This window comes from Cavia porcellus, unplaced genomic scaffold (genome assembly GCF_034190915.1).
Source record: "Cavia porcellus strain 051 isolate PalLab524CR breed Dunkin Hartley unplaced genomic scaffold, mCavPor4.1 scaffold_32, whole genome shotgun sequence".
NCBI lineage: Eukaryota > Metazoa > Chordata > Mammalia > Rodentia > Caviidae > Cavia > Cavia porcellus.
In genome coordinates this window covers 23,763,819-23,789,077 of record NW_026947515.1, presented here as the reverse complement: position 1 = coordinate 23,789,077, position 25,259 = coordinate 23,763,819, and the positions used below count along the sequence as shown (strand labels likewise).

Below are 25,259 nucleotides of genomic sequence, written 5' to 3'. Positions count from 1 at the left end.
TGCCTGGGTTACACATTTCAAAGCCAGTCTGAACTATAATATTGTATGGGGGTGATCAACCCCCGGTACTTTAAAAAAACCTGATGATGAGGTTGACACTTTCAATGCTGGCCATCCTACATAGCCATTATTTTAGTTTTTGCATGGTCTGTTAGAAATACATGCCAAGCATGGTGGCACATGCCTATAATAACAGTACTCAAGAGGCTGAGACAGGACAACTGCCCGAGTTTCAGGCCAGCCTACAATACTGAGAACTTGTCTCAACAACAACAAAAAAGCATACTGGTTTCACATTTTCCCTGGTATTACTTTAAAATCATGTTTTTTCTAAGCTTTAACTTTCAATTTAATATTCCTCAGAATAAAGAAAACAGCTCATTTTAAAACAAGAAGTTTATTTAAACAACAAGACACTTGACTTTAAGGGAAAACTATCTAGGATTTTTTTTTTTTTTTTTGAGAGTAATTTACTCCTACGTAAAGACAGACTGCCCTACATGAAACAGCTACGTACAAAAAAGTTATAAAATTGTCCTTGGTTTTACAATGATAAATGAAAAACATTAAAATTCTCCAATCAAACAAGGTATGCAAAGATTTTTATGTTGTCTTTTCCGTTAAAACAGTGAGAGCAAAATAACTTACTGGAATATAAAGATAAGAGCTGATGAGCATGCCACTAATGGAGAAAGGGGATTATTTTTCACAGAACCAGTAATTCCCCATCCCATCTCCATTTGATGTCAATCAAAACATATTGTTGGCCATTTAGTAAAAAAAAAAAAAAAAAAAATGCAATATGCTTGTGCACATACACCAGATACTTTATGTACAATAAAGGAATGGGGAAGGGATAAATGAAAGAATAGAGAAAACTATACTGTAGTAGTCAGGATGTGGTGGAACCAAATTGCAGTTTTCTAACTGAGAATGTATTCTTGGTCTGTAAGAACAGAGTTCTGGAGTAGAGTTGTTGCAGGTTCCCTTTTTAGTAGACACCTCCTGTCTGCTGCTGGAACACATCAATTGTATCTTCATCCTCCATTTCCAACTAGGGTTAAAAAAAAAAGAGACAACTTTTAGATTACTGAGTTCTCCAAAGGTATAAATTTTCAGATTTAAAAATTTTGAAAAACACACACAAGTTACATTCAACTCAAGATTCTATTATTTTTCTCGTGCCTTCACAGTGAGCTACTTCCCCAGCCCTTTATTTTATATTTCAACACACAGCCTTGCTAAAGCACTGACGGTGCCTGAGACGAGCTCAACTCTATGATCCTTCTGCCTCAGGTTTGCAGAATGCAACAATGATAGGTCCCCAAGCCCAGCTTGTTCTTCAATTAAAGCTAAACTGGGGCTGGGCTCAGTGGCATAAGCGCCTGCCTGGCAAGCATGACCAAGGTCATGAGTTTGATCCCCGATACAGGAAGGAAGGAAAGAAGGAAGGAAGGAAGGCAGGCAGGCAGGCAAGCAAGCAAAGCAAGCAAGCAAGCTAGCTTGCTAGCTAAACTGGGTGTAGTGTACACTCCTGTAATCTCAGGCTGAGGCAGAAGGATCATTGCAAGTTTGAGACCAGTCTGGCTAAAAGTGAGGTTGAGGCCAGCCTGACCTGCATAATGAGACTTTATCTCAAAAAGACAAAAAAAAAAAAAAAAAAAAAAAAAAAAAAAAAGCTACACAGTCAAACTTGGATTGCAAGTTTATTTGCTCTGCAAGATGAGCAAATTTCTTTAGTAAATTCTAACTTGATAAACAAATGATGTCTTGCAATATAAGTAGCACATAATATTGATATCAAATGTCACAAGATCACAAATAAATCAATGATCCCCACCCTCCTCCCTTCTCCTTCAATGCAGGGCAACAGGTGACTCATCATCAGTAAGACGTTACTGGAGAAGGGGTCAGGGATATAGCTCAGCAGGATGGTGCCTGCCTGGCAAATTTGAAGTCCTGAGTTCAACTTACGATTTTTAAAAAAGGAGGTTATAGAGGAGAAAATGAAGAGGGTTCCCTTACTTCAAATGAGATTAGGGAGACATGTAAAATGCTTTAGAAACTGGGCCAGGGATTTAGTTCAGTGGCATAAGCATCTGCCTGGCAAATGCAAGGTTGTAAATTTGATCACCAGTACAAAAAAAAAAAAAAAGGTGGGAAACAGCAAATTTTGTAGAAGAACACCACCCAAGGGCTGGGGATTTAGCTCAGCAGCATAAGCGCCTGCTTTGTAAGCACTCGGTTGTGAGTTCGGTCCCCAGTACCGATAAAAGAAGAGAAGAGAAAAGAAAAACAACACCCAGATAAAGACTAGGGCAGTGTAAAGGATGAATCTTTTTAACAACAATACAATGTCGTATTCCCACAAAATCCTCAAAAGGAGTCATGAACAGATTCCTTTGCTAAAATTGCAGGAGTCAGACCTGGTGACACACATAATCACAGGACTCAGGAGGGTGAGGCAGGAGGATTAGTTTGAGTTCGAGGCCAACTTAGGCTACATAGAAAGTTCAAGACCACTAGGAACTACATGCAAGACCCTGTTTTGACTGACTGACCGAATGAATGAATGCAAGGAAAAAGATCCCAGTGAGCCAACAGATATTCACAACCGCATTAGTGCATTAGTAATAGTGAGAGTCATTCTATACAACAACCCTCTTGTTGTCTCCCTCACACCAGCTATGAAAGCTTCTTTTGGTGGACTTTTCTTTTTTTTTTGAGATAGGGTCTCTCCATATACTCCAGGCTAGCCTTGAATTCACTTATCCTCCGGCCTCATCTTCCCAAGCAGTTGGATTACATGTGTATGGCACCATGGCAAGTCTCACAAAGGTTATTTTTTTGTATTTTGTATTTATTTTGCTATCCTGTATTATAGTACTATAATCACTTTTATATAAATATTTTTGTGTTATGGGAGAAATCACCTGAATTTTCATTATTTCTCGTGGGGAGATTTGCTTTGCTATGCGAGTGCTTTGGATTATAAAACTATTTCTGGAATCATTATGTTCACAAGGAAAGATTCTACTGCACGTTCCTTGGAGTATCCATAAGATTTATTTAACTAAAGATCAGAAACTGAAACCAAAGAAAAAAAACATACATTTTTAAACACCATGCAATTACGTATATTTACATGTGCAGAAATAAATATTCCTTTTTTTTTGTCATAAATATTCCTAAGGATAGTATTAAACTAGCTGGGCGTGGTGGCACACATCTGCAGTTCTTGCACTTATGAGGCTGAGGCAGGAGGATTGCCAGTTTGAGATCAGCCTGGGTTATATAGTGAGAGTTCAAGGCCAGCCTAGACTACAAAGCAACACTACTTAAAAAAAAAAAAAAACTAAGCAACCACTTTGAAGATAATAATATGCAATATATTAACCACTGTTACTCTCTTATTTTGTTATTTTGTTTTGAAATTGTTTCATCATTTTTCTTTTCTGGTTCAAAATTTTTAAAAAAATGTTACTAGGCTAAAACCAATTTAAAAACCAAGCAAACAGCTTAAATGATTACACTGTGCTTTAGTTTATATACAGCACATTTACAGCTATGCATCAATGGTGGGGATATAGAAAAGGAGTGATATTTATTTTGCAGTGCTGGGAATTGAGCATTGCAACCTTGCACTGAGCTATGTTTCCAGCACCTCCACTTCTATTCTGAGGCTGGATCATCCTAATTCATTATGCAGTGGGCTCAATCTTTCATTTCTGTTTGTTCAAGAACCAGGGATTTAGCTCAGCGCTGTGTAAGCACATGCCTAGCAAGCGAGAAGTCTTTTTTTTTTTTTTGGTCTTTTTTCATTTTTATCGGTACCAGGGATCGAACTCACGACCACCTGCTTGCAAGGCAGGTGCTTATGCCGCTGAGCTAAATCCCCAGCCCCAGAAGTCTTGAGTTCAATCCCTGGTACAAAAAAAAAAAAAAAAAAGTCAATTCTATTTGCTCAGCGTCTCAAAGAGTGCTGGGTTTACAGACATGAGTCACCATATCCAGCTCTTTATTTTGAGACAGTCTTATTAAATTGGGTGAGCTAGCCTTGAACTCTCCAGTATGCTAAGTACACTAGTGGAGATTACAGGCATGCAACACAACTGACTCCAGGGGTTCTGAGCTACTTTATCATAGACATGTATACTTGTTTAAAGAAACTAGTTTTACTAGGTTCACTATGCACACAGTAAACATAAAACCACCATGTACACAGCAAAAAAGCCTTGACCCATACATCAACACTTTTGCACATCAGTTTTACCGATACCTTTGGGTTTTGTCTTGTCAAGACAGGGTCTCATTACGTAGTTTAGATTTGAACTTGCAGCGCTCCTCGGCCTCCAAAACAGTAGGGTTATAAATATATGCCACCACACCCTATATTAAAACAACCTTTTATGCTACAAACTAGTATTACAAATAAGGAGACGCCTTCCCTTGAGTGTAAATATACTGAAAATAGGGTGAAGGCAATAAATTTAAAAAAAAAAAAAAAAAAAAGAAAATCACAAATCTCCATTTCTCACTTCTATAAAATGATAAAACAAGCCAGGCATGGTGGCATATGCCTGTAATCCCAGCATTGAAGAGGCTGAAACAGGAGAATCATTGCAAATTCAAGACCAGCCTGGGCTACAAAGTAAGTTCAAGGCCAGCCTGAACCGCATAGCAACACCTGTCTGCAAAAGACCAAAAAAAAAAAAAAAAAAAAAAAAAAAAAAAAAAAAAACCCATATGAACAGAATTCAGTTATGAGAAATTAAATGAATCTAGGAAAGGAAACCCTTTAACAAAACTCTGGAAATATTACATTGCTAAAAAGAAAAAAAAATATTTTTAAGCGGGGCGTGAGGGCTCACACCTGTAATCCTAGCACTTGGGAGGCTAAGGCAGGAGTATCGTTGCGAGCTCAAGACCATCCTGGGCTACAAAGTGAGTTCAAGGCCAGCCTGAACTGCATAGCGAGACCCTGTCTCAAAAAGACAAAAAACAAAACAAAACAAAACAAAACAAACATTTTTAGACGGGCATGGTGCCACACGCCTATAATTCCAGCACTTGGGAGGATCGTTTTGAGTTTGAGGCCACTCTGGGCTACAAAGTGAACTCAAGGGGCTGGGGATTTAGCTTAGCGGCATAAGCGCCTTCCTTGCAAGCATGTGGTCATGAGTTCCATCCCTGGTACCAGTAAAAAAAAAAAAAACAAAAAAAACAAAGTGAGCTCAAGGCCAGGCTAAACTTGAGACCCTGTCCAGGGGGGAAAAAAAAGATAAAAGGAAATCCTAGAACTTTCAAATTTAATAAAAATTCTAGTATTTAACAAATACTAGGTCAGGGGCTGAGGGTTTAGCTCAGACGCATAAGCGCCTGCCTTGAAAGGAGGCAGTCATGAGTTCGATCCCTGGTACCGATAAAAAGGAAAAAGAAAAAACATAACAAAACAAATACTAGGTCGGGCTGGGGATTTAGCTCTGTCTGCCTGTCAAGCCCAAGGTCGAGAGTTCAATCCCCGTACCAAAACAAAACACAGATACTAGGTCTGTAAACTCTACTATTTAAGAAGATGAGGCAGGAGGTTTGACAGTTCAATGCCAGACTGGGCAAATTAGTGAGATCCTGCCTTAAAATTAAAAAATTAGAACTTTTTTCTTTTTGGTTTATTGAGCCAGTCTTGCTATAAAGCACAGTCTGGCCTCAAACTCATGGCAATCCTCCCTCTCAGTCTCCAGAGTGCTAGGATTACAGGCATGGCCATTATGCCTGGCTCAAAATAAAACTTTATAAAAGAACTGTGAGTGGGTAGACAAGGGAAAATGAAGCTAAATAAATAAAAAATAAATTAAATTGTGTCATATACACTTACCAGCTCCCCACAATAAATGCTGTCACATACTAAAAAAATCTTTTAGAAAACAGATTACTGGAGGTGTAGCTAATTTGTAGAGTGCTTGCCTAACATGCAGAAACACTGGGTACAATCCCCAGCGCTGGGGGCAAAAAAGGACAGAAGGAAGACATAAGGGAATAAAAAGGTGGATGTGGTGGCGTACTTGTAATCCCAGTACTACAAACAGCTCAGAAAAGAGGATTCCAAGTTCAAGCCCAGTCCAGGGAATTTATCTGGACTAGAATAGATCACAAAGCCAAGCACAGGACACACACCTGTAATCTCAGCATTCCATGATGGAAGTAGGAAGAGTACAAATTAAAGTCTCACCTGGACAACTTAGTGCGATTCTCAAATGTAAAATTTTTTTTGGTCTTTTTTTTTTTTTTTTTTATCGGTACCAGGGATCGAACTCACGACTATACAGTTGCAAGGCAGGCGTTTATGCCACTGAGCTAAATCCCCAGCCCCGATTCTCAAATTTACAGAACTGACAATATAACTCAGTATTAAAAGCCAAGTTCAATCCCAGACAACTCCCCCACTCCAACCAAAACTAAAAACAGGTGGTGAGATTCTAAAACAAATCCATTCTGGCCAGGGCATGGTGGCACTAGCCTTAATCCTAGAGATTGGAAGGCTGAGGTAGGAGGAACTATGTGAGTTCAAGGCCAACCTGGGCTACACAATAAGTACAAGGATGGTCTGAACTACACAGCAAGATCCTATCTCAAATATAAGTAAATAAATCCACTCTAACCTCATGAATGGAATTCTAAATTAAACTGCATATAATTAGATAAGCCTGTAACTCCAACATTCTGGGAGGTTGAGACAAGAGGATCCTAAACTCAAAGACAAGTTAGTTGTGGTGGCATATGCCTGTAATCCCATAGCACTCAGGAGGCAGAGGCAGGAAGATCACTGCAAAATGGAAGATAGCCTTGGCTACAAAGTGAGTTGAAGGCCAGACTACAAATTGTCTCAAAAAGACAAATAAGGGCCAAGGATTTAGCTCAGAAGCACAAGCACCTATCTGTCAAGTGGTAGGTCATGAGTTGGATCATTGGTACTGAAAATAAAGACAAATAACTAACAACCTAAATTCAAAGGTAGCCTGACATTTTAATAGGGCCTTATTTAAAAAAAACACAAACCATGGTTTAGGACCCGTGTTAAATAAGTACAGGCTGCTCTTGAAGAGACTCTCTTCCCTCAGAATCCTAAGTGGTGGGAATATAGGTATGTACAACCATACTCAGAGGAAATGTTAATTTTTTCCTGTCAAATTTTAATTGCCTTCAAAACAAACCATTTTCCTTCTATTTATTAAGAGAATGTAGCACCTCCTTGTGGCTGGAAGATGCAACTGCTTCATGGAGTTTCATAAATGGAAATTTCACTATCCTTCCCTGGAAATCTCACAGTCAAATCTTCAAAGATTATTAACAAAACATCTGGATGTGTAACATGTCATATGTAATGTCTTCCTAATTTTTAATGGTGGATAAATCAAATTCGTAAGTATCAAAGATCTAGCCAGGCACACTGATGCAAGCCTATAATTGTATCACTCAATAGGCTGAGGCAAGACTGCCACAAATTCAAGGCCAACTTAGGCCACATACTGAACAATAGGATAGCTCAAAATAAAACAACAATTTAAATAAATCCAGCCAGGCATGGTCGATTTTTTTTTTATACAAGGGATCAAACTCACAATCTGGCACTTACCAGGCAGGCATTTATACCACTAAGCTATATCTCCAACCTTAGTCTGTAAATCTTCAAGTAGGAGAGGGTAAAAAAGCCTCTACCATACATGATTGCCCACCCAAAACCATATGAAGTATCAGAATAAACTGAAGTGATACATAATCTTAAGGAATCAAAGGCCATCTTTTTTTTTTTGTATCTGTACCCGGGATAGAACTCACGATTGCCTGCTTGCAAGGCAGGTGCTTATGCTGCTGAAAATAAATCCCCAGCCCAAATGTGGTGTCCTCTTGAGATAGGCTCTCACTATGTAACCCAAGTTGGTCTTCAACTTCCCAGGGAGACTAATCTGGGCTCAAACTCTCTATTCTGCTTTAGCCCTTGAATGGCTGGGATTATGTGCCTGCTTGGCTATTCTCAGGGTTTGCAGAGTCACTTATCAAAAGCTCTCCTTGCCAGGCATGGTAGTACACACCCGCAATGTCAGCACTCCAGAGGCTAACGCAGAAGGGACACTGAGAGTTTGAGATCAGCCTGTACTACACAGGGAGAATCTCTCAAAACAAAAACGAACAAAAAAAGCTACCGGTGCTACTCAAGAGGATGAGGCAGGATGATATGAAGTTCAAAGTGTCCTGGGAAACTTAGATAGAAACTGACTCAACATGAAAAATAAGCCAAGTGCTGCAACCCCAGCACTAGGGAGGCTGAGGCAGGAGGACCCTGGCAAACTTGAGACTAGCCTGGGCTACAGTGAGCTCAAGGCCAACCTGAACTGCACAGCAAGACCCTGTCTCAAAAGGAGCAAAAACAAAACAAAACAGCTAGCGGGGGCTGGGGATTTAGCTCAGCAGCATAAGCGCCTTCCTTGCAAGTGTGCGGTCGTGAATTCGATCCCTGGTACCGATAAAAACAAAGAAGACAAAAAAATAAAATAAACAGCTAAAACAGCATATATCTGTAACACCAACAATAAAAAGGGTGAGGCAGGAGGATTTTTAAGTCCCTGAGCTAGAATTCAAAAGGTGGCCTGAACTACACAGCTATCCCAAAAATCAAAACAAATAAATCCTTTAGCATTTCCTACATTCATTCCCATTTTTAAAAACATCTCCTTTTGGGGCTGGAGATTTAGCTCAGCGGCATAAGCGCCTGCCTTGCAAGCAGGCAGTCGTGAGTTCGATCCCCGGTACCAATACAAAGGAAAAAAAAAAAATCTCCTTTGGCAGTATTTAGCTTCCAATTCCGTAAGAACTAGCCAGGCATGGTGGCAAACACCAGCAACCCTAGCTCTGAGGAGAACCACTACTATACAGTGAGCACTAGACTCGAAAGAAAATAAGGTAACAAATTCATAATGAAAGTGGTTTAAATAATTATCAAATTAGAAAATTTTTACCTGTGCAGGTGTGTCTGTTTCATTGATTGGCTGTCCATCAAATCGGAATCTGATCTGCCTCATTGACAAACCCTAAAGAGTTTAAAGACAGTAAGCAGCATATAAACAACAAGAACAGCATTTAGATGAAACTATATGTATACTGAACCATGAGTATATCAACAAGCATTTAAATAAACCACCATACAATGTTAGTATATCTACGTGGATAAAGACTGGGAGAGGAGGGGCTGGGGTTTTAGCACAGCAGCATAAGTGCCAGGCTTGCAAGCAGGCAGTCGTGAGTTCGATCCCCAGTATCGATAAAAAAGAAAAAGACAAAAAAAAAAAAAAAAAAAAAGACTGGAAGAGGAGGTGATGCTTAATTTTCTTTTAAAATACAGCATGTGATGGGGATTTAGTTCAGCGGTGTAGGTGCCTGCCTGGCAAGCGCAAGGCTCTGAGTTCCATCCCCAGAACCAAAAAAACAAAAACTTAAAAAAAATTAACAGCGGGGCATGGTGGCACACTCCTGTAATCCCAGCACCCGGAAGAGTAAGGTAGGAGGATCCTTGCAAGAGTTCAACACCAGGGGCTGGAAGTTTAGCTCAGTGGCATAAGCACCTGCCTTGGAAGCAGGCAGTCGTGAGTTCGATCCCCGGTACCAATAAAAACGAAAAAGACAAAAAGAGTTCAAGACCAGCCTAGGCTACAAAGGGAGCCCAAGGCCAGCCCGAACAGCATAGCCAGACCCTGTCTCAAGAAAAAAACAATAGATAAAAGTAATAAAATACAGCATGCTAGCCAGGGATGGTGGTGGTCACCTATGACCCCTACACTGAAGCAGATTAAATTCAAGTCCTACCTCGCCAATGAACGAGACTCTTGTCTCAAAATACAATGTATTTTGGCTGGGGATTTAGCTGAGTAGCATAAGTACCTGCCTGACAAGCACAGGGTTGTGAGTTCAATCCTTGGTACAAAAATCCCAATACTCAGAAGGCTGAGGCAGGAGTACTGCTGTGAGGTCCAGACCAGCCTAGGTTACATAGTGGGTTCTGGGATTACAGGCAGGAACTACCACACCGAGCAGAAATAAAATGCACATTGAAACCTTTACAAAAAGGAGGTCAGCTGGTTAGCACTTGGGAGGCTGGGGCAGGAAAATCACTGTGAGTTTAAGAACAGCCTGGGTTACAAGTGAGCCCAAGACCAGCCTCAACTGTATAGTGAGACTGTTTCAAAAAGACAAAATAAAAAGGTCAGGGATCCATCACAGGCTTAACAATGATAACTGAAGGTCACAAAAAGGGTTTTTGAGGGTGGTAGTAATGAAAAAGGAGTTTCATTTCTATATAGATAGCCCATACTACTATGCAAGCCCATGTCTCTCACTCAAAGCACAATTCTAGAAGAGCCTAGGCAATGAATTTGTCCTAACCCTTGATATATACCTTCTACCTACAGGGCTAGGAAGTGCACACCTGTAACCCCAGCACTTCGGAGGCTAAGGCAAGAAAATTACAAGTTCCAGGCCAGACTGCACTACATAGTAAGAGCCTGTCTCAAAACAACACCTCTCCAAAAATCACTTCCACCAGAAGAGAGTAACTATACTTAAAAACACTTGTAATTTGGGCAGAACAGTTGGTAATTCCAACACTTTTCAGAGGCTGAGGCAAGATGGCAAATTCAAGTCCAGCATGGAGAACCGAGCAACAATGCCGCCAAGTAAGAAGGGTTGGGGATATAGCTCAACACAAAGACTATGCTCCACTCCCAGTATCACCCTAAAAGGAAAGAAGTGGAATGACTTCAAAATCTCACCATCATTCACACTAGATGACAAAAGGACCCAAACATGCCTCTACTCTAAAAGGGATTCAACTGTTTTACTCATGGAGCATTACTTACCGGACAAAAAGGTAAGGTAAGGGGAAGGGAAGCAAAGATGTTGGCACTGATAGCAGAAAGAAGAACAGACAGGAAAATAAAGTACCGTTGGATTTACATTGTGAATAAATTACAGTCACTCCTGTATCAGGTTCAAATTACAAGCACTAGATTGTGTTACCCACTTCCATAATTATTAATGATACTAAGAAAATTTAAACTGCATTCCTCATATTAAAGATATTAAAAGTACTCATTAATAAACATTTGTAGCAAATCACAGGAGCTATTTCTATAACCCCAGCTACTCAGAAGATTAAAGCACGAAGATCCCAAATTCCTACGTATCTTGGGCAACAAAGGAGAACCTGTGGCAAAATAAAGGGTTAGCAGTGTAGCTCAATGATAGTGCCTTTGGGTTGGATCCCCTGTAGGCAAAGTGAACATTAGTGTGACGCTTGTTTACCCTGACTTTAACAAGGTGTCACTAAATCTGCTTTAAAATCTATGCGTAACAAGATCATACTGCCTTCCTTTAAAACCCTAGCACAAGTGCTTGCCACCACTTCTAGACGATGCCTTGTCTTCCTCGAATATAAGCATTCCTACCAGGCAGGTGACACCTATAATTTTTAATTCATTATCTGTAACATTCAAACTCAATTTGTGGTTATAGAAAGCAACATTCAATGCCACGCCATTCCTTGTTGAATATTATAAATTTGCAAACAAAACACTCCATACTGGATTCCTGCTTCACCAAACACTAAGCAGTATCAGGCATGGTGGGACACCCATGTAACCCCAGCACTTGAGAGATGGAGACAGAAAGATAAACTCCAGTTCAAGGCCAGCCTGAACTACACAGCCAGAATCTGGGTCGTAACCCAACACATACCTTCTGTATCCTGGATCCTGCCTTCACTACATCCACTGGTATACTCAATGGTGGTCATTTAAAACAGAAATTTAAAAAATGCTGGGCATGGTGGCGCTCCCTTATCATCCCAGTATTTCAGAGACTGAGGCAGGAGACACTCAGGTAGGCGGATAGCACTGCCTTCAAGACCAACCTGGGCTACAAAATGAGTTCAAGGCGGCCTCAACTACTGGCGAAATCTTGGCTCAAAAAGACAAAAAAAAGTTGTACTCCTTTATAGCCACTTGTATTTCAGAGAACTGAAAAGGCATACAGAATGCCGGAAAGAGCAATATAAATAGAATGTTTAAAGCCCCAACAAGAAATATCTTCCAGTTAAATCACTTACAGTCATCATTTTCCTTTAGTTTCTCATAACTACTCTGTCAGATAGTTTTACTCCTCTTTATGATTTTCCTTATCAAAGAAGTTCTCTACTTGCTTTTGGACTGACAAGAGATAAAGTTCAAAAAAATGTTCTTTTAGGATTATATAAACCAGAACTTGGGCTCCCCTACAGTACAAATCTCATTGCTGACTCAGCTCTGCCTCTTCCCTGAGACTTAGGAAATTCCTTTAGGCCCTTGTTTTTTCATTTCACAAAAGGAGCTGATCTAAATCCATAAAATTCTGTGCTCTCAGAAAGCACCCACTGGGGCTGGGGATTTAGCTCAGCGGCATAAGTGCCTGCCTTGTAAGCAGGCAGTCGTGAGTTCCATCCCTGGTACCCATAAAAAAAAAAAAAAAGAAAGAAAAAAGAAAAGCACCCACCACTCTATAAAAGAGCCAGGATAAATCCACACTGGAAACTTATTTATACCTGGTGTGGTGGCATATGCCTGCAATCCTAGCACTTAGGAAGCAGAGACAGAAGGATTGCTGTGAGTTCAAAGCCAGTCTGTGCTACAAAGTGAGTTTAACACCAGTCAAAACTACATAGTGGGGAATTTAGCTCAGCAGCTTAAGTGCCTGCCTGGCAAGTGTGAAGTCATGAGTTCGATTGCTGGTACCAAAAAAAACCCCCAAAGAACTACATAGTGAGACCCTGTCTCAAAGACAAAACAAAACAAAAGCAAAGCAAAACAAAACTTATTTACAAATCAACCAGCCGGGGGTTTAGCTCAGCGGCACCAGCGCTTGTCTAGCAAGTGCAAGCTCCTGAGGTTTTCTGGTTTTTGAGACAGTGTCTCCCTGTGTGATCCAGGCTGACCTCAAACTCAAGGCAATCCTCCTGCCTCAGCCTTCCAAAGGCTGAGGTTACACACATAATCTTTAAAATTGGAATCTACTAGTTGGGTGTGGTGGCACATACCTGTAATCCCAGCACTGGGGAAGCCGAGACAGAATGATCGTTCTGAGTTCCAGACCAGCCTGGACTACAAAGTGAACTCAAGGCCAGCCTGAACTGAACTGTGAGACCCTGTCTCAAAGACCAAAAGAAAAAAAAAAAAAAGACACCCACATTTCTTTTTTTGGTATAGGGAATCAAGCAGAACCTTGCACTTGCCAAGCAGGCACTTAACTGAACTACATCCGCAGGCTGATTCCGATTTTTTAATTTTTTTTTGAGATATGGTCTCACTATGTAGTTCAGGTTGGCCTAAAACACCTGGCAATTCTACCTCAACATTCTAAATGTTGAGATTATAGATATGTGTCACTATGACTGGCAGATACCTTTCTTTCTGTCTTTTTGAAACAAGGTCTAACTGGGGCCTGGGATTTAGCTCAGTGGCATAAACACCTACTTTGCAAGCATGTGGTCATGAGTTCCATCCCAGGTACCCATTAAAAAAAAAAAAAAAACAAGAGAAAGAAACAAGGTCTAACTAACTATGCATTTCAGGCTGGCCTTGAGCTCACTTTAGCTCAGAGTGTTCTGAAACTCTCAAAGATCCTTCCACTTCAGTCTCAGAATGCCAGGATTACACTGGGAGTGCACCACCATGCCCAGCTTTTAACTTTTCTTTTTTGGCAATACTGGCAATTTAACCCAGGGCCTCTTCACCGAGTTACATTCCAAATCCTTTTAATTTTTAATGATACAAGGGATCGAACCCAGGGCCTTCCCACTGAGCTGCCTCCCATTTTCTATTCTGAGACATGGTCTTGCCAATTCACTAAACTGCCCAGGCCAGTGCTCTCGCTTACATAGTGGGTCTTCCTCACGCAATAGGGTGCACCTCTTTTCCTATTTTTACCTGGTCCTAACTCACTCCGCAGAACCTATTTCTTTCTCTACCTTTAACAAAACCTTGCTGTGGAAAAAAAATGAATAAACTGCCCAGGAGGAAGAGCTCAAAGCTGTACTCTTCCTGCCTCAGCCTCTCAGTGTTGGAATTATGGCTGGTTAAAGGCCAACATACTGTTAACTCATTTTTATAGGACAATCTCCTAAAGACAATCTGGAATGCATAGAATGCGCAGGATTTTTGTCTTCTGGCTCCTAGTACAATACGCTTCACATGGTAGGCATCTAATGAATATTAGACAAAACTACAAAATATTAAACTGGGTATGGTGGCAAACGCCTGTAATCTCAGCATTCAGGAGACTGAGGCAGGAGTGTTGTAAATTTGAGGCCAGCCTGGGCCCCACTGTATCTTTAAACCCAGTCTAAGATACACATGCCTGTAATCCCAACACCCTTTGAGAGGCTGAGCTGAGGGTACTTCAGATTCATATTCCGCCCCAGCAATGTTTTAGCAAGACTATGCCTCAAAATAACAACAACGGGGATAAGGCTCAGTGCTACCACCACTTCCATAAATGAATAAATGGCATGTAGCAGTACAAAGATCTAGGTTCAATGGAGTAGGGAGGTTGGCATGGCTGATCACGATGGGGTATACCAGTAATCCCAGCACCATGTAAAACTAAGGCGGGAAGATCATGAAGGTCATGGCTCAACTCCTAACACACAGAAAATAAACAGGAGAAATTTCCTCTATTTCCTTTCCTTAATGTCTATACAGTGTTTTTCTGAGTAAAATACAAATGTACACTTAATACAATGTTTAGGCTTGGCTCACAATTACTGATTTTTTTGGCTCTGGAATGAGCATTGTGGCTCTGCAGCAAAATCCACACTAGGCCTAACCTGTGTAACACTGGATTTGATCTCCAATATCACAAATAGAAACAATTATAAAATCCCGGTGTGTTGGCTTATGCTTGGAATCCCAGGACTCAAGAGGCTGAGGCAGGAGGATCATGCATCCAAGTCCTGCCTGGACTGCACAATGAGGCTGTCTCTAAAGAAAACAAAAAGTGGGCTGGGAATTTAGCTCAGTGGCATAAGCACCTGCCTTGCAAGCAGGCGGTCATGAGTTCGATCCCCGTTACCGATAAAAAGAAAAAAGAAAAAAAAAAAGAAGAAAAGAAAACAAAAAGTATTTCATGGTATTAGGGATCATCCCAGGGCCTCTTGCATGGCAGGCAAGTGCTCTCATTGAGCTACATTCCTGGTCCTTTTCTATTTACTTTGAAACAGGATCTGGCTAAATTACCCACACCAGCCTTGAATTTGCAATGGTACCTCAACTACCCAGATGCTGAGATGAGGCCTGTGCCACCATGCATAGTGTTTAAAAATAAATAAATAAAAACATGGGGTATGGTAGTGCAGGCCTCTAATCCCAGCACTTGAGAGGCTGAGGCAGGTAGATGGCCTTGAGTTGGAGGGCAGCCACACAGTAAGAACTACACAGCAAGATCCTCTCTCAAAGCTACCTCCCCAACCACTGGGGGAAAAAAAAAAAAAAGAATGTGAGGTGTGGTGGTATACACTTGTAAACCCAACACTTTGGAGGCTGAAGCAAGAGGACAGCCAACTATTCAAGGCCAACCTAAATTTAATGCCCAGCGTGGACTATACAGTGATAAGATCCTGTCTCAAACCAATCAATCAATCGATCAATCAACTAACTTAAAAAATAAGCCTGGAGTTGGGGATTTAGCTCAGTAACATAAGCACCTTCCTAGCAAGCACAAGGTCGTGAGTTCAATCCCCGGTACCAAATAAATAAATAAGCCTGAGAAAAATTCATCAAGTTCACTGGTTTTCTTACAAGTAAAATTACATTCCCTTGAGGACCAAACAAGGCTGTGCTACAATCCGATACATTTCCAGTATAGTATAGTCCTAAGTAATATTAACCAAACTCAGAATTTTCATGAGGAATCAATACATGAAACACATAATAAAAGCTGATATACCAAGGACATACATGCATGTTCATCCTATCAGAAAGTTATTGTAATATTTCGCTCCCTTAGTTTCTAGGCTCAAGGAAACTGTTTTTTGAAATGTATTAAATTAAATTGCACACATCAATTCCTCACCTGTCGTTCACAATAGGCTTTCATTAGTTTACTAAGTGGTGTATGCCTCTTAATTTTAAACTGCACCACAGAACCATCCTGCCCCGCCACCTTCAAATTAATATGGTCGTTGTTCTCAGTCTTGACTCCTTCCTGTTGAAAGAAAAAAGTGTAAGTTGGAAAATGTGAAAACCAGGCGCCTTTTAAAGCAGCAGCAGCCCAAACTGGTGCACAAATTAACAGGTTTCATTCCCTATGATAAAACAGCAAACAGCTGTTTTCAGTCACTGAAGTCAGTATGAGAGGTACCCTGCAATAGTACTAGGTAGCTGACAGAAACAGTAACACACTATCAAAGGTAACAGATTTTAAGTGATGGCTCCCAATTTATTGCATCGTTATCTTGAGACTGAATTGTTTTAAGTGGTATATTCAATCACTGACAATATATCCTAATAGATAAAAATGTCTTTTTCTTTGGGAAGCACTTAAAGGATAACTGCTGAAACAGTGCAAGAGGCGAGGGGGAAAAATGAGCTTGCAATTCACATATTACAAGACTCTTGATAAAGTTACCAAATTAAGCCCCATAACAAATTCAATATTCGCGTTAAACACACACACACACACACACACACACACACACGAATGATCCTCTTAGGAGCATCCCTAACTGAGAACCACGACCACGATTAATGTTCGAACCTATTAGCAACTTCATTTCCTTTTACTTTAAGTTATGCGGTCTTATATTCCCTTCCCTTTGTTGTCATGAGTAGAATTCACTGTTTTCTTCTATGTCTTCCTGGTAGATTTCAACTCAACCCGAAGTTCACCAAAATCTAGTGTGAAAGGAATCTTGCAGCCCCTAAACCACTTCGGAAAGCAGAGGCGGTGTCAATGCACCCCAAAGGAGCAAGTTCCTTTTGCCTCTCAGACGCACGTTTCCATCCTCACAGGAAGCCTCCTGGTACCTCAAAACCCGCGCTCAGAAGTTCTGTTCCACCAAGTCTAAGGTCGCATATCTGAGGCTCCAACTCCCTGAAACTACAAGGTACCCCCCGGTTCTAGGGGCGCTGGCACCTGAGGAAGGGCCGCTGACCCTCCCCCCTCAGGTCCCCGAGGCCCTTAAAGTGGAAACACTTCCCGGGAATCCCCAAGCTCTGAGCCTGACTGTGCGCGGGCATCCGCCTCGAGCCCCGCAGCAGCCCATTGATTTGCCGCGAGCCGTCGCCCGGTCGCCGCGGCCCCCAGCCTGAGGGAAGCCTGGGCCGTGGGGACTCCCGCCACCGCCGACGCCGCGCAGCCTCGGGGCCCACGCACCGCGCGCCCAACGCTCTCCTATCGCGCGCCGGCGCCTGGCAGAGAAGCCCGCGCAGAGCCGGTGGGCAGCGGGAGCCCGCGATCTGCCGCTCGCCTCGCGCCGCGCGCACTCGGAGGCTGGGGGGGGGGGGAGCGGTGGAGAGGGGGGCGGCTGACCTCCTCCGCGCGGGAGGGAGGAAGAGAGGGAGGGAGTAAAATGGCGCGGAGCGCCCGGGCCTGAGCCGTGGCCGCCCGTGGGGGGCCCGAGAAGGCGCGGGGAGCCCGGGGCGGGACCCGGCCGGACCCTAGCCCCGTCCGTTGCCTGTCGCGAGCTGAAGACAGAAGGCGGCATGGAGTTCACCTTAGGCTTTTCATCGGCCATAGCGAGCGCCAGTCTTCTTAGCTGCCGCTTCACAAAAGAGGTACCAGGTCCGCCGAAGGAGCACACAAGCAGCACCAGGAGGCAGAAGGAGGCGGCAGCGGTGGCCCAGGGAGAGGGCGCGCGCACGTCGTACGCTTCTTGCCCCCACCCCGCGTGCGCGAGCACGATCTGGCGAGACTTTCTATTGGTTGCCTCCTCGCGGGAGCGCGCAACGCTTACATAACCACCCGAAACCCGCCCCCCCCTCCGCCCCGCACTGCCGCCTCCTGGGCTAGGTGCCCGCCTGGCCGGCGGGAAGTTGCGCGGACACGCGCACTCGGCCTGTCGCGGGGGCGCGCCTGGCTCTGGGCGGGGCTGTATTGTCCTCCTTCTGTGGTGGAACATAATCAAAATGGCTTCCAGCTGGTCCTCCGCGAGGACCACGAGTCTCCAGGCCTTAGACATAAGCCGTAGGCTGTGGCAGGCAAAAGGACTAGACATGGAAGAGAGAGCCTATATCAAAACCCCAGCAAGAGGCTCTGGAAAAAAAACTTGCGTTGCCAGTCGAATGCAGTAGCCTCCGCGTTTAGAGGAACATCCCACTTCCTCTCAGCCTCATCTCTAATGTTAAAAGTTTGAGTGTCTACCTGCTTCCCACCGTGCTTTTGCGTAAAATACGACAAACACTTCTGTCCCCCTACTAACCCTTGATTTTGGCTGAGGAAAAATGTTCATTTATCCATTCAACAAACTCTTATTCATGGCCTGTTCTTCAGCTTCAAGAGGAGCACGGAGAGCTACCCAACAGGAAGCTCCCCAACCAGCCAATCTTTTCCTCCTTCCATCCACGTATAGACTAGACATAGACCCCTCCTGTTTGAAGAATAATTCTGATGTCTATCCGTTAGATTCTATCCTGTGCCTCTCAGTCAGTTTTTTTTTTTTTTTTTTTTTTACTTCCTATATGGCTGTACTTTGTCTCCACTCTTCTGTGAGCATAGAAACAAAGAACAACTCAGCAACAGCTGGGTTTTGTGGCTCACACCTGTACTCCAGCCCCGAGGCTGATGAAGGAGGGTTGCTGTGAGTTCGAGGACAGCCTGGATTTGGTAGGGAGACCTTGCCTCCCAAAGCAAAAACAAATTTAAAAAAACGTCCCAACAACAAAATCCCTCAGATTATTCTATTATGACCATAAGACTCCATTCTTGGCCCATCAGCCTGAAAATGCCTGTGCCAGCAGTCTCCAACCTCCATCTCCCACTGCTCAATCCACTGCCATCTGGTACTGCACCTGTAGCTCCAGTCACTCTCTTCAGAGTCACCATTGCTGAGCTCAGTATACATTCCGTTTGTCACTCCTTTTGAACTCTGAAAGCTGGTTTTCCTGTTATGTCAAGTTTTTACTCTTCAACTTTTCCTTACCCGTTCTTTGAGGTTTTGTTCCAGACTTCTGTATTTCCTCTCCTGCAATGATTTCACTCATTCCCATTACTGTCTGTTAGCTAATGACTCTCGAATCCATGTACCTCCACCAGATCTTTCTTTGAGCTGCTGACTTTGAACATCCCTACTTGGATATCCCAGAAGCACTTCAAACTCAGCAAATCTCAACCAAACCGTATCTTTTTACTTCTCCTTACAGGAATTCTTTCTGACACAGGCTCTTAACCCAGATGGCATACCATTAAAATAAGTGAGGTCTGAAGCCATTTTGTCCCCCTTTTTCTACTGTCCTTCAACATACTTCCACCCAGTCATTCTAAATACAGTATCTACCAAACCCATCTTCCCTTCAGCCTCTGGCTTTGGATGGAGCTTGTTTCTTTGTTTGCTTTTTGGTTTTTTTGGCATGGAGTCAGGGTAGTTTAGGCTGGCTTAGAACTCACTGTGTAGCCCAGGCTGGCCTTGCAGTGATCCTCCTGTCTCATCCTCCCAAATGCTGGAAATAAAGGTGTGCACCACCACGCCTGGCCCAGGACGGAGCTTTTCGTGGGCTCTTTCCAGTTCTCCATGAAGAGGCTGAAGGTCTTGGTGTGAGGCAGGCCAAAATAGGCAGATTGATTAGAGGAGGTAGGAAAAGCCTTATTTGATCTGGTCCAACTCTCCCCAGAGTTATGATGCTGCCCACCTGAATGGTTACTGGCTGTCTCTTTTTTGTATGTATGGTACTGGGAATTGAACCCAATGTCTTCCCACTGAGCTACATCCAAGCCCTTTCATATGCTTTATTTTATCTGGAGGCAGCATTTCACTAAATTGCCAAGTAGCTCAAGCTGACTCCATTTTGAAATACTTCTGCTTTAGCCTCTCAAAGTGGTAGGATTACAGGCCTCAGCCACCAACCCCAGCATTGCTTTTCTTGCTTTAAAACACTATCTTGGGGAGCTGGGGATTTAGTTCAGTGGCATAAACACCTGCCTTGCAACCAGTCAGTCGTGAGTTCGATCCCCGGTACCAATGAAAAGGAAAAAGACAAAAAAAAAAATACTATCTTGGTGCCTAGATATTTATGTGAATCATCACCTACAATGTGAGTTTTTTGGTTTTTTTTCTTTTAATGGGTATCAGATCTAACTCATGACCATGCGCTTGCAAGGCAGGTACTTATGCTACTGAGCTAAATCCCCAGCCCCTACAATACTGGTTTAAATATAAATCTTAGCCAGGTATGGTGGCACAGGCCTGTAATCCCAGCACTTCAGAGACTGCGTCAGGAGGATCATTGTGGGTTTGAGACCAGCCTGCGCTACAGAGGGAGCTGAAGGCCAGGCTGAACTGCATAGTGAGACTCTGTCTCAAAAAGACAAAACTAAGCCAGGAATGGTGGCACACTCACATAATTCCAGCACTCGGGAGGCTGAGGCAGGGGGATCATTGCAAATTTGAGACCAGCCTGGGCTACAGAGTAAGCTCAAGGCCAGCCTGAACTGCATAGCAAGAGTGTCTCAAAAAGAATAATAATAATAATAAAGAAGTAAGAATCTGGTCAAATGTGTGGTGGAAATGGGGCAGCAGAGTATAAAGGGATAAGAAATGAGCAAGATATGCTATAAAGATGTGCCAATCCTGCAAGCAAACATAACTTCACTGCTGGCCATGGTGGCACACACCTATAATGTCAGCACTCAGGAGGCTGAGGCAGGGGATCATTGCAAATTCCAGACCAGCCTGGGCTACAAAGTGAGTTCAAGGCCAGCCTGAACTGAATAGTGAGATCTCAAAAAGCAAAAGAAAACAAAAACATACATATAACTGTGATGTACTGAAAACATGCATGAAATAAATAAAGTCTTGGAGGTCAGGGATTTAGCTCTGGCTCAAGTGCTTACTGTGTAACCACAAGGTTGTGAGTTTGATAACTGGTACCAAAAAACAAACAAACAAACCAAAAGTCTTAGATGCATGGGTGTAGCTCATCAGCACAAATGCCTGCCTGGCAAGCACAAGGTCCTGAGTTTGATTCCCAGTACAAAAAAAAAAAAAAAAAAAAAAAAAAAAGCCTTGGGACCCTTGGCATTATGAACGGAAGCCTCCTTTTCATGAACTTTTTATTTTGACTTAAAACAAATTTATTATCCAGGCCTGGTGGCACATGAGTATAATCCCAGCAGAAGATTAAGACAGAAGAATCACAAGTTTGAATCCCAACTGGGACATTTAGCAAGACACTGTCTCAAAAAGAACAAAAAATTATTTTTTTAAGGTGTGGGGATGTATTTCAGTAGGGGAGTGCCCTTGGGTTTGATTCCAAGTACAAAAAAAAAAAAGAAAAAAAAAGAAAAAGAAAAGAACACAAAACAAACCTCACAGTTCTAGAAGCCAGAAGTCCAAAATCCAGGTATCAAGATGGTGGCACTTCTGCGGAGGGCTCCAAGGGATGATTCCTGCTTTCTCTTCCGTTTCCACAGGTCCTCCTTGGCCTGTGGCTGCATCATTCCAGGCACTGGCTACATTGTTGTATGGCCTCCGCCTTGGTAGCTTTCAGGTGGTTTTTTTTGCTTGTTTATTTTTTGGCTCCGAGAAGCAAACTCACAATTTCATGCTTGCCAGGCAGGCCCTGTGCTCTCTGGTGATTCTGAAGTACATTTACATTTGAGAATAAACCATTCTAAGATGAAAAGAGAAGTTCCTGGTGTTTCTTGGTTCAGTGGCAACCCTCTAGTTTACAGGATAAAGTCCAAAATTCTTAGAAGAGCTACAAAGTCTTTTGAAAACTAATTCAGACCGGCTACACTATACACTAGCCTTCTTTCTCAGTATTTCCTTCTCAAAACTTTTGCTTTGGTCGCATTTAGTTTCTCAGGATTCCCAAAAGTGCATGTTGTCTCCCAATGCTAAAGCTTTTGTCGGCTGGAGGCACCCAACGATTGACTGAAGGAATGAATATGTTGAATTCTCACTATCTATAAAGGTCTTGTAGCAGTGGGGATGCCATGAAGAGCGGAAACATCTCCGATTCTAATGACATGAAGAGCTAGGCATGGTATCCTGGTAACCCTAACCCCAGTACTCAGCAAGCTGAGGCAGGAGGATTGCCACAAGGGCTACACAAGTGAGCTGAAGGCCATCCTGAACTATGTACCGAAAGGTTGTCGCCCTAGTACAAATTACGGTACAGTTATGGCGGTGGTCTAACATGGCGGAAGGCCAAAGTGAGAATGCCGGCCACTTCCCGCGGCTTCTTCAGTCCTAATTGCAACTCCCCTGCATGTTTGCACGCACAGAGCGTTCCAGTGGGTTCTCCACACATCATCAATGTCCGCCCCATGGGCCACTTCAAGCAGAGGCCATAGAACCCTCTGCCTCTGTGTCTGGTCCAAGGAGACAGCCCAGCTGCCATGGGCTGTACGCTCCTTTCCACGTCCTCAACTCCATAAACCTGTTTATTTTGTCCTTTTGCTTCTCTAAGTACACCAGAATACTCTCACATACACTGAGACCCTGTCTTGAAAAACAAAAAGAAACAAACAAAAAACAAACGATCAGATTGAGCTGGGGGAGGGGGGAGAGGAAGTCGTACAAAGTGAAAGGGGATGAGAACTAAAATTACTCAACACCTGGCTAGGTATGCGGCACTGAGTGAGGCTTTACTGACCTTAGTTCGCATTCTGACACAAAACTTTACCAGTGGGTGTGGTATCTACTGCTGATCTTGAAAGGATTAGGGACCTTGTTCAATTTCACACAGCAGTGTTGATGGAGCAGCTACATATGCCAGGGAATGAGCATGCTGGTTTGTTGTGACTAGTACTGAAGAGAAAAAAAGAGATGGCACCTGTGTCCTCAAAGCTCACCTAAACCCAGGACTTTGTGTTTCCACAACCTGCCTTTCTAGTCTTGTAGAACTACAGAAACTGTCAAAGGTTAATGTCAAGTTAATCTTACCCTCATAGCTAAGTGCGGCCTCCAATAACCTAATTGTTGTTCAACTGGCTTTTGTGTGGCAGGTGTGTTGTTATAATACCCCTCCAAAGTTATGCTAAATTACAAAATTGCCTTCAGGCAAAGGAGGAGTTCCTATAAAATGCATATTCAAGGGGCTGGGGATTTAGCTCAGCGGCATAAGCGCCTGCCTTGTAAGCAGGCAGTCGTGAGTTCGATCCCTGGTACCGATAAGAAAAAACGAAAAAGACAAAAAAAAATGCATATTCAAATTTGTTAGCAAGACCTTTACAATGGCAATTGGGACTCTCCAAGCTGGGCCTAAAGAATCTACTAAAATTATACACAGAAAGTCTTTCTCTCCAATATTCAGGAAAAAAAATAGAAATTCCCTAACATTATATTGCTCTCTCCATCATTTTCATAAGGGTGGAGAAACTGCCTGAAAAAAGGTAGTTTAGAAAGAAAAAGTGTAGGGAATTGGCACACAAAACTGGGCGTGGTCGTTCATCCCTGTAATTCCAGCACTCCTGGAGGCTGAGGCCAGAGGACTGCCCCAAATTTGAGGCCAGCCTGGGCTACATCATGAGTTAAAGCTCAGCCCATCTAGTGAGATCCTGTGTTATGGATTAAAAACTGGTAATAGTCAATTTAACACCACCAGGATTACATCAGCATGGTGCTGAGCTTAGATGTCTCACCTGAGGAAAGTTGGCAGTATAAATAGAGAGGTGGAGAAGGAGAAGCTACATGTTGATATGAGTTGCTGTTTGAGCTGCTGGTTCCCCTGGGGAAGCTCTGGTCCTCACATCGAGCATTGCTTCCTGGCTCCGGGGGAGAAGACATGTGCCACTTGGTCTCCAGGCTGAACTCATCATGCTGGCTGCCTGGCATGGACTTGACTGTGCTTATCATAGGAGGAGCTCAGGGCCTCTGGGTTGCTGAGGATGGCTATGGTGCTTTTCAGGACAGCCCTGGTCCTTGTTGTGAGTGTGACTTCTCGGCTCCAGCATAGAACCCTCAACCTACCAGCACAGCTCCTTCACCCACTAGTACAGACTTTCTAGCTTCCACTGCTGACCTTTGGGTCTTCCCAGCACAGGTCCATAAAAGAGACCGGCGTGAGTCCTTCCTGTGGGCTCTAGACCGCTAGCTGGACTCGAGGGAGGCATTGTCATGACCTCTGGGTCTTCATCTGGACTCATGTGGGACATTGCTGTGGGATTCAGGCCCTTGGCTGAATATTCTGTCTTTGGTGTGGTGTTAACTCTGGGTGACCACCATAAAAATATAAACTCCTTGTCCTGATTCTAATTGTTCTCCTCACAACCCCTGAGCACAACATCCTGCCTCAAGAAGAGAAAAACCAAACCCCAGCAACAATTTAAAAAAAAAAAAACTACACAGAAAATAGCAAAAGAAAAGAATAACTGTGGCAGACATTAACTGAGTATGATGAGACGAGTCTGTGTTAAACCCTTAATCCTCAAAAGGACTCATAATAATTATCTTCGTTTTATAGATGAAGAAAATGAGACAGAGGCTGGACAACTCGGTCACTCAGCTGCAAGTTGTAGAGCCAGTATGGAACTCAGGCCTTCTGACTCACAGCTCAAGAGTTTAATTACCATAGGGCTGGCCAGGGAATTTACCTTGGTGTCACAAGTGCCTGCCTGGCAAGCTGGAGGCTGTGAGTTTGATCCCTGATTACTTCCCTCCCCACCAAAAAAGGTGTGATGAATTACCTACCAGAGGGCTACTGCTATGGAAAGCCACAGAGAAAGGAGAGGGAAAAGAAAAAAATTCTAGGGGCACCAATTTAATTGTTTTGACTTAAATTCTTGTCTCTCGTCCAAAAGCCTGTAAATTCCATAAAAGCAGAGATCTGTGCCTTTTTCCCAGTTTTATTCCTAATACCTAGTACAGCCGTGGGATAAAGTCATGAATGAGGAGGGAGTTGTATTTGCTACTAGGAGTTAACTGGGAAAAATGGGCAGGAGTTCGCCTAAGTGCCTAATTAAATATCAATATCAACTGCTATTACAAGTAGAAGGAAGGGGCCTGGCATCGTGGTGAATGCCTG

The 25,259-nt window shown here is 43.0% G+C and overlaps 1 protein-coding gene across 2 annotated transcripts; it reads right to left on the bottom strand.

Moving 5' to 3' along the window:
- Positions 1–378: 378 nt before the first annotated feature.
- On the bottom strand, positions 379–17,999 carry LOC100727754 (small ubiquitin like modifier 2). Of its 2 annotated transcripts, XM_003464869.5 has the most exons (4): positions 17,792–17,999; positions 16,150–16,281; positions 9,015–9,086; positions 379–1,054 (listed from the first exon to the last, which is right to left on the bottom strand). In XM_003464869.5, the coding sequence occupies exons 1-4, from the start codon at positions 17,810–17,812 to the stop codon at positions 992–994; spliced, it is 288 nt and encodes a 95-aa protein (XP_003464917.1). In that variant the 5' UTR covers positions 17,813–17,999; the 3' UTR covers positions 379–991. The 2 variants fall into 2 exon arrangements, with proteins under 2 accessions (XP_003464917.1, XP_063097928.1); XM_063241858.1 differs by lacking the exon at positions 9,015–9,086.
- Positions 18,000–25,259: the final 7,260 nt, after the last annotated feature.